The 9,543-nt window shown below is 48.6% G+C and overlaps 3 protein-coding genes across 3 annotated transcripts; 1 reads left to right on the top strand and 2 right to left on the bottom strand.

The window, feature by feature from the left end:
- Positions 1-1,259: 1,259 nt before the first annotated feature.
- Positions 1,260-2,765, bottom strand: BDW47DRAFT_130098 (S-adenosyl-L-methionine-dependent methyltransferase; the record flags this gene model as incomplete). The annotated part of the gene is made up of 5 exons (XM_024817060.1): positions 1,260-1,609; positions 1,688-2,133; positions 2,214-2,337; positions 2,402-2,528; positions 2,589-2,765. The coding sequence occupies 5 exons, from the start codon at positions 2,763-2,765 to the stop codon at positions 1,260-1,262; spliced, it is 1,224 nt and encodes a 407-aa protein (XP_024667283.1).
- Positions 2,766-3,657: 892 nt separating this feature from the next.
- BDW47DRAFT_130531 (acetyl-CoA synthetase-like protein) lies at positions 3,658-6,666 on the bottom strand. The gene is made up of 2 exons (XM_024817126.1): positions 3,835-6,666; positions 3,658-3,767 (listed from the first exon to the last, which is right to left on the bottom strand). The coding sequence occupies exons 1-2, from the start codon at positions 6,652-6,654 to the stop codon at positions 3,684-3,686; spliced, it is 2,904 nt and encodes a 967-aa protein (XP_024667282.1). The 5' UTR covers positions 6,655-6,666; the 3' UTR covers positions 3,658-3,683.
- A 360-nt stretch (positions 6,667-7,026) lies between these two features.
- Positions 7,027-7,996, top strand: BDW47DRAFT_130527 (putative oxidoreductase, 2OG-Fe(II) oxygenase family; the record flags this gene model as incomplete). The annotated part of the gene is made up of 3 exons (XM_024817125.1): positions 7,027-7,325; positions 7,390-7,420; positions 7,483-7,996. 3 exons carry the CDS (start codon positions 7,027-7,029, stop codon positions 7,978-7,980), a joined length of 828 nt encoding a protein of 275 aa, XP_024667281.1. The 3' UTR covers positions 7,981-7,996.
- Between the last annotated feature and the right edge of the window lie 1,547 nt (positions 7,997-9,543).

Here is a 9,543-nt window from a genome sequence, read left to right as displayed (position 1 = left end):
CCTAATGACCCTAATGACCCTAATGACCCTAATGACCCTAATGACCCTAATGACCCTAATGACCCTAATGACCCTAATGACCCTAATGACCCTAAAACCCTAAAGACCCTATAACTTATTAATTATCTTCAGGCTATCAGATTATCTTGTTAATTAATATAATTAACACAGCTATTATATAAGATCTTAGGTTAGTATAACTTATTATTAAATTACTGATAGGAAGATCACAGGGTGCTCTTTATCTTAAATAATCTAAGTTACTAATACTAGTACTGCAGAAGCAGCAAGAGATCCTAGGGTCTTGACAATACTTCCAGGAGTAGATAAGAAGTATATAATATAAAGAATATATAAGAATACTTATTTACTTGTATCTATAATTTAATTAGTCATGTTTAATATATAGTTCAAGTCTGAGTATATATTTAGTCTAGTTTCTACTTATTTATACTTAATCCAAGTGCTTAGATTTCTATACTTGACATATCTTACTTCTCTTCTTGCTTATTAGATTATCTTCAGACTATTAGATTACTTTATTAATTAATATAGTAAGCATGGCTACTATATAAGATCTTAGGTTAGTACAAACTTATTATTAATAGCTGATAGGAAGATCGCAGGGCATTCTTCACCTTGAATAACCTAAGTCACTAACACTAGTATGGCAGAAGCACCAAGGGATCCTAGGGTCTTGACACTATCTCTAATCTCTTGACTTTAATATATTCTTAAAGCTATCACAGTGCCTCTAAAATTCTAGAAAAATATATATTATTCTTATAAGAAGCAGTGCTATCTACTAATATTAAATTTAATACTATACCAAGTGTTGGTAGGTGTTATGTTTACCTGGAATATGCCTACTAGATTCCAACAATAAGCTTCTAACTCTCTTATCCTTTTAAGGATTAGTAATTAGTTCTAGTATAGACTCTCTCTTACTATCCTCTATATAATCCTCTATTACCACTCCTAGCATGTTACCCAACCCTTGGCGCGACGTCCCCGGACTACCGCATAACATTTAAGAGATGTGTAGAAAAGAGCGGCTGCGTGGTTGAAGGAGGCCCAGGGCGACCAATTAGTTAGACGATCTAGGACATGATAATGAGGATTACTACTACTATCACTACTACGACACTCTAGAACTGAATAAAAGCGAGCGTTTAGTATTGGAACCCCACCGTGATAGCAGTCAGTATGGTCAGAATGCCCTTATTTGCCGACAGATACATAACACCCTGTCTTCCGCATCAGGCCTCAACAGCCTGCTTCGGTGTATTCGGTGTATCCAGTAGTTCAGCCTCGATAATACCCTTGGTATGTCCCTCCGGCAGCCAGAAGTTCGTAACCACCAACCCAACCGACTGCAAAAGCTCCGTCCATCTGCGACGCGTCCGCTCAACTCCCGTACACCATACCATGACCACCATATCGATCAGGGTCTCCTTCGGTCCAGCATTCAGGTTCGGAACAATGTAGTCCTCGATCAAGACCTTGGAATACCCCTTCTCCATAGCAGCGGTAATGTGTTTCAGGATGGTCCGGCAATGCTCATCTGACCAGTCATGCATGATGTGCTTAAAATAGTACGCACGCGCACCTACAGTAGGTAATATCGGTTAGTCGTTCCCTAGAGGAGATGCAACAGAACAGAACGATAGTAGAAAGCATGACCGACCTTGTACAGACTGCGGCTTGAAAAAGTCATGCTTGACACTCCGAATCCCGCCATCGAGGCTCCGAATATCGTCGATAACAGACGGCAAGTCCTCCAGCACCAACCTCCCAGATGTCGATGGAAACCGCTCCTTGAACCCGAGGATATCGTGCCCACGACCCCCACCCACGTCCACAAGCAGCGGACGGTCCGCCACCGCCCCATCTAGTAGCTGCGTCTGAACGGGGAACCATTGAGCCCAGTGGGCGATCTGGCCTCGGCCGCCCTCCATGAATGTGTTAAAGCGGCCCAGGGCGTCCGGGTGCTGGGCCATCCAGTCCCAGCACGAACCGGTGGTGTTGTAGGCGTATTGGAAAGGGCTGTTGGTGGGGTCGCCTGGAGTTTTGTAGCCGGTCTTTTGGAAGTATTCTGGAGTTTTGTGGATGATTGGGAGGAAGTCTATGAACCTACATCCGTGATGTCAGACCGGATATGCAAAAGTGGGTGTAACACTGAGTTCCTGAGCTGGATTAGGATGGATGCGTACAGAGAGTCCATTGCTCCGATAGTCAACCGCTCGGTCATTTGTTGTGACAGGTCGGTCGGTGCATATTGACCGACATTCAGTTCACGCGCGAAACCGTTGCAGACGAGAACCCGCATGATGCGCTCTGCCGACCGGAGTATATCTATATCAGCATGTGCAAGACCACTGTGGATAAGGGTGATACCTACCCACAAGCTGGACGTCAGCGTCTTTCTCCGTAGCTAGGTCTTCACAGGTGACAAATGAGGTTGTATGCGATAACAGGGCGAATATACCCATGTCATGGGCAATCTTCACGGCCATGGGCACAGAAGGCTTCAAGTCACGGCATACGTCAGTAACAAGTAGGAATTAGATGCTAACAACGGGTCATACCGAGGCGAACAGCTTGTAAACCGCATCCGCAGGTTTCTCGAGCGCTCTTACGAGCCTTGTTGCGTTTGCAAGGGCATCCTGTCGTGCTGTTTCGGTGTGGGCCTTTTCGTATTCGCCGATGGATGCCACGGCTCTCGTGGTTAGGCTGGAGAGATTGGAAGGCTTCTGAATTGTCATGCTGGGTAGAAGGGTGTTCTGATCAAGGAAGCGTAAAGCAAATAATCAGGGTCCCAATGAAGATGGAGAGAAATTTGGTGGAGTGACGGTTGTATTTATCGGAGTCTACCGACGATGTCTGGTATCTGCGTTCTACCGACAGAGAGTGCAGTGCCGGAATCGACCATTGTGCGTGCTGGTATTCCAATACCAGGTAATCAAAATTGAATTTATCAGTTTCTTTTTGCATGAAATTGTCGGTGTATCGTAGGGCTACTCGAACCGATAGTCGATGCGCTCGAGACAGGGTTAGGAAGGGCGGTATGCAACGACCATGGGGCGTCTCACTATTCTACTGGAGCGTCGAGGATAACATCCAATGTAAGAGTATGTCTTGGCAAGGCGGTGGCTGCCTGACACTGCGTAATTTTGCATCACTCCCCCAGGGATATCTACGAAGTTCAGAGACGGGCTGAGGTTTAACTGATCGCCCGCAGGATACTCAAATGGGGCGTCCGGAGAGGAGATGCAGATCAAATTGACTAAGCTGGACTTAATGCGTGACGAGATTGATACAAGGGGGTACTGTCTATCTAATGCCTTTAATTCGGATACACTTTTGAAACCGAAGAATTACGCCAGATCTGTGTCTGTTCTGTGCTCGTATGACGGGCGGGAGCTCGGTTATGGGCACGAGTTTGGGAGAGAACTATCATGGCACGGGAACTTTCGGTAACCTGGGCAGGCTTTATATACATTGATAGTTTGATTGGTATAGTACGAAGTGGTTGGATGAAGAAGGACAAAAATCAGTCTTTCAAGCGCAGGAAGATCAACATGAATTATTATGAGTCTCTCTTGTGTCTGAACCTGGCAGTATTAATACTACTACCACTGAATTAGAACTGCGGCCTTCACACCTTCCTCAAAGAGGGTACTTCAACCTGAACCATTGGGTTTCAGCTCAACTTCTCGCACCCAATTACCTATAGTCTTCTCCATCATGCCCAGAGTCAAACCCACCTGTAGAGATTTTGTCAGTTAATCATACCAAATGGCACAGACTAGGGGTAAAGGGCACGCGACTCACTATCATCTCATCCTCAATGAGCGTGTCATGATCTGCGTCTTCTACAATACCCCAATCGACGTACTCCGGCCCAACCATCTCGTCCCAACCCCCAGCATCAAAAGTCCTCCGCGGAGTCTGCAGCCAGTCATCGCTAATCTTCATCTTCGTCCCCGGCCCCTGGATTTTCAACAGATCCCTCGCTTCGCCAACCATGTCTGCCATCCTGTCATGATCGCCATGCCCAGCCCAGATGATAAAGATGCGCGGACGGCTCGCATTCTCGGCCATGTCGAACGGACGAGGTCGATACTTCATCTTCGCGTAGTACGCCGCAACGCGATGCCGCCTCCGGAAGCCGGGAACCTCCACGTCAGGCTTCCCTTTACGGCGGATCGGGGGGAATACTCCCATCATTTCGAATAACTCAACGGTTGCCTCAGGGATGTGCGGGGGTGGTCGTGGCAACGCCAAGTCGAGCATGAAGATCCCCAGGACTTGCTTCCCTTGTTTGTGCAGCTGGTATGCCGTTTCGTAGGCCGTGGCGGTACCCATTGACCAGCCGCCAAGGATATATGGCCCGTTCGGATCGATACTGCGGATGGTGCTAGCGTAGATAGTAGCCGTTTCTTCTATCGTCCAGGTGGATTCGGATTTGGTCATGAGGAAGGGCGATGCGAAACTGTAGACTGCACGGTCGTCGACGAACTTGGGTAGTGTTCGGTATACGAGGGCGTTTCCGGAGCCCGGGGGCGTCAGGAAGACGGGGGCAACGCCTGGTCGAGGGGTGCCCTGGAGTAGGACAGAGAAGCACTTATTGGTAGGCCCGTCTTCCATGATGGGGGTGAAATTGGCGAAGTCGGCCGTCTCGGAGATCGAACTGATCTGTTGGCAGATTGCGCCGGCTCTAGCCTGCGTGAAGAACAGGCTTGATGGCAAGGATACTCCGGTTGCTATCTGGACGCGCTTGATTATTGCGATGGACATGATTGAGTCGACTCCGAGCTCGATCATTCCGAGGGAGAGGTCGAGGGGGTGTCCCTTCTCTTTCTCGATGGCCATGCACAAGGATTCCATCACTTGCGGGCCGGAGATAGGTCCTTCAATTCTGTGATTGTCGTCTGTATGCTGGCGCTCAAACTGTATCCGAACTAAGTCTTCTAGTTTAGTCTTCTGGACCTTTCCTGCCATGGTGGTCGGGTATGTTTCCTGTCCAAGTGCCTGTATTGGTATCACATCTGCCGGGACATAAAGATCTCCCATCCGCTCCAGGATGGCCTTTTTAAGACTATCGGCCGTGTGGTCGTCAACTTTCTGTTTCACCACGGCAACGGGAACCTCGCCCGCAACATGGTTCGGTGCTCGCACAATCTGAGGCTGAAGAGCATGGAATTCGGGGATTTGGCCCAGAACCACCTCAATGGCAGACGGGTCAATGTTCTCGCCTCCGCGGATGATCGTGTCTTTGTACCTCCCGATCAGGTAGAGGCGATTATCACTGCCAATGAAGGCTTTGTCACCCGTGCGGAACCACTGACGGCCATCGTCCCCCATGTAGAAGTTCTCATCGGCGCCTCCAATATACTCGTCAATAAGACTAGCACCGGAGAAGTGCATCTCACCTACCTCTCCCACCCCCGCAGGCACTTTACTGTCCTTGACGTAGACACGAACCGACATGCCAGGAAACGGCGTGCCAATCGCAACATGTCCGTCTTTGATAATGTCGCTGGCTTGGCTCATGACACCAGACGAGACAAGGATACCCTCGGTCATACCGTAGATGTTTTCCACACCCGACGCACCGATGGTGTCAAGACAGATTCGGATAACCTCCTCGGTTGGTGCAGAGCCTCCCATGATGATGCGCCGAAGCGAACTCGGAGTCCTGGCTGCGGGCGGTATATTACCCAAAGCATACAGCATGGTTGGCACCAATCCAGCATGGCTCACCTGCTCCTCCCGAATGGCCTTGGCCACCGCATCTGGACTGAAGCGTGGCCCGGGGATCACCACCGTGGCTGCGCTCAGGAACGCAGATATGATCCAAAGCCAGCCGAGCCCGTGGTTATTTGGCAGGGTGAATAAAACCCGGTCCCCCTGTTGCATAGGGGCATCGCTTTGGCGCCAGCGCAAGGCGGATGCAAAAGCATACGCTGATGGAATAATGCACCCTTTCGGGAGCGATGTCGTTCCACTTGTGAAGAAGATCGTTTGATCTGAAAGGTTGGAGTGAGCATCTATGCATAGGGTTGGTCGAGAATCGCCAGCTGAGTTCTGCATCAGCTCGTTGAAGGGTATCCACCCCTTCGTCTCGCCTTCGACCAGTATCTTGGTGCAGTTCAACCCCGACGTCAGCTCTTCAACACGCGCACACATATCGGCTACTCCGGCTATGATGAACAAAACGTCCGACTGACATACTCCCCTTGCAAGCTCCAACATGTGTCGCATCTCGCGAGGATTTGATAGGCCCTTGGGGTTGAGGGGAACATAGGCGCAGCCAATTTGGTAGGCCGCCCAGGTGGCAATGACATATTCGGCGGTATTTGGCATGAGTATCACTAACGGGTCACCTTTCTTCAGACCTTGGCTCTGCAAGCCAAGGACTAGTCGCTGAATTGCGCGATTGAGGTCCCCGTACGTCCATCGTAGATAGTTCGGCTCCTCTTTGGCGCTGTCGATGGGCCGGCTCCGGATTCCGTAGAGATTGGATGCCTGCTGAGTGCTGATGAGAGCCACTGTATCTGGGTAGCTCACAACGTTCTGAGAAAAGACCTCGTGGAGTGGTGTGTCCGGGTCTGGAAGGGGAGACCCATGGAGTTCGACGGGGGGCATCATGATGGATGGGTTGGATTCACAATTGCTTGTTGGAGAACAGAAGAAAAATAACTTGTGAGTGATCGTGGCACCAAAAGCGGGAGAGACATGGAATGTTACATATGTTCAGCCTGGTCGTAACAGTCCGACAGGTAATAGTGATTTACAACGTGTCGGTACATCCACCTATCCCTTGCAGCAGGTGTGCTGGGCCTCCCTTGATCTAAATCAATTTCAAATAGCGGTCACTGATGTGCTATGACCGATAACAACAATTCGCGTGTTTGTTGGGGAGGCCTGTGACTTATATGGACTGGCTATCACTAAATTGCTTTGGAAATAAGCACTCTGCTTGTGGTTTTCACATAGTCTCAGAATCCAGTCCAGCCCATCATGTCCCAAACTGTTACTTCCGCTCGCTCGCAGTTAACTACGATCGTGGGAGATCGGTCTTTGGACGTTGCTGATCTCGACGTCATCCAGCTGGAAAGACTTGTTGCAACGGACCCCGTTGAAACGGCCAAGCTTTTGAAGGCGGCCGAATCTCAGGGATTCTTCTACGTCGCTTTCAACGATGATCTCTCGGCAAAGATCGCGGGTTATCTGCAAAATAGCTACAAGAATTGCCATGAGTTCTTTTGCAAGCCTCTAGACGAGAAAATGAAGGCTTTCCGAGACGGTGTGGACAATGGGTATGTTATCCTCGAGGTACTCCTGGCGACGACCGACATTAGTCAGCTAATCATACACCTATAGCTACAAAAAAGCAGGCATCGAATCATTCGAAGTAGGTGTGCTAATAGGATTTCATTTCGGATATAGTGTCTAATCAAGAACAATCACCACCAGATCCCTCGAGACGAACAGAACAGCTTCACTTTACCAGCCCCGTTCGCTGCAGACGCCGCGCCGACCTTGGATTTTCTCAACATCTGCGACGGCATAACACGGGTTGTTCTTCGTAGCCTTTCTGAAAGCCTCGGACCGAATGAGCTCTCAGTCCTAGAGAATGCTCACCGCCCCGATGGACACAGCGATTCCGGACTAAAGTTTGTCTCTGGGCCAACCAAAGCATTCATTGCTAATGTACCCGACACTACCCACACCGATGGTGGCTCGGTCACCTTACTCTGGTGCGAAAAGTGGGCGAGTCAGATGCAGACGAAGGAGACAAAGGAGTGGTTGTGGATTGATCCCAAGCCTGGTTGTGTGTTGGTGAACGTCGCCAATTATCTGCAACGTGAAAGCGGCGACCGCCTGCACTCGCCAGTCCATAAAGTGAGCCAGCCAGTTGATGGTGAGGAGGACCGATACTTTGTGTCTTATTTCTTGAGACCGAACCACTGATTGAGGTAATGTTGCTTATCTAAGTGGCATTACTACGCCTCAATACATATATATCGCAAGTCTTCTTGATTCATGTGTGCGTATGACTATAAGAACGGATGGGGTATTGTCAATGTTGAAAGCATATAGGTGTGGTACACTACCCCAATACAAGAGGGAGTAGAGTCTCCCAGCCCTGGCCGACAAGGAGCCTCTTTGATACCCGCAGTAGAACTAGAGAAAACGATATGTGGTGTTGAATATATCACATTGGACAAGACGGAAAGCTTGGCCAATTGCCTCTAAAGGGTGCAAGGCGGTCCCACAGGCATTTTCAGCACCACCTATGGTTGATTCGGGGACCCCACTCCATAGGATTGGATACCCCGAACAGAGCAAGACAGCCTCTCCCTAATATGAACTTCCAAACCCGCGATCGGATTAGATTCGCGCTTTTTTTGGAATTGATGTGCTGTGTGGGCATTTGTCATGCGTACCTCAATTTAGAAACCCCATCTTTGCATGCCGAGTATCCGGCGTGTGAGTCATTGATATTCGACGGTCACCATTGATACCATTGATTACTGTTCAATATATGTGGATGCATAAGCCCTGGCCTTGCACGCATCAACGCAAGGATAATACCCCTAGGAATGTATATTATACTACCGTCCCACTTCATGAATTAATCCTGCGTCCTTGACCGCCAGATATCCGAGCGCATGTCTCAGATTTCAACTCGTGACACGTCGAATGTGTATGCATAAGACTTGCAGACTATGAATTAACTAGTGCTAAATTCTACTATGTAAGATTACCTTTCCACCAGATCTAGTCATGCGTTGTTATCATGTAAGTCTTCATTGCAAGGGGTATACAGCCGAACCGACAGATACGAATGTACATATCATTCAATAATGTAACCAAAGAAGTTGACACTGCTACAAGCAAGGCAAAACCTATGTATTAGCAAGGTTTTCCCTGCATAGCCCCCGGTCGTTGGGATATCAATGAATACACTCATAGCTGTTCCAGAACATGCCTTCTGCTTGAAAAATTGAAACTAAAAAGGCTATGATGATCAGCAGTAAGAGAGACAGACTGTAATGGCATTATTTGCAGGTGGTATACCGAAGTGACAACCGCATACCGCATTAATACCACCTGGGCCGTTTTTTGAGTAGACCCCAGGGACTATCTCAAAGTTACGGCATAGGATGCTAGGGAAAAGTAGTTGATCAATTATTAGGGCTAAGTCAGAAAATGCCACGCGTCTTGGCAAGAAAGTAATAACACAGATCACCCCTATGCCTCCTTGTGATTGGTATTCATATGATCCTTGTTCCGGTGAGACTATAGGCAGGGAGGAAATATACATTCGATAGCATGAATGCCATCGGAGAGCCTTGCGTGTGGGTTTTCTTATCCCCACTATGTCGACACAGCTGATGGTAAATTATGTTGGAGATATGAGGCTCAGTTCTCTTATCTCTGACGCTTCGGGGGGTAAAGTATATTGCTCACAGGGGATATGAGAGATTCTAAGAGCACCTACAGTTACGAAATGCTTTATAACAAACCCTC

This window comes from Aspergillus candidus (assembly GCF_002847045.1).
Source record: "Aspergillus candidus strain CBS 102.13 unplaced genomic scaffold BDW47scaffold_100, whole genome shotgun sequence".
In the NCBI taxonomy this organism is placed as follows: Eukaryota; Fungi; Ascomycota; class Eurotiomycetes; order Eurotiales; family Aspergillaceae; genus Aspergillus; species Aspergillus candidus.
This window is presented reverse-complemented; position numbering and strand designations above follow the sequence as displayed.

Excerpts from the sequence above, each read along its gene's own strand:
- BDW47DRAFT_130531 (XM_024817126.1), bottom strand. The coding sequence starts at position 6,654 with ATGATGCCCCCCGTCGAACTCCATGGGTCTCCCCTTCCAGACCCGGAC. Across the intron at positions 3,768-3,834 it reads TCATTGAGGATGAGATGATA|GTGGGTTTGACTCTGGGCAT; the intron begins GTGAGTCGCGTG and ends AAATCTCTACAG.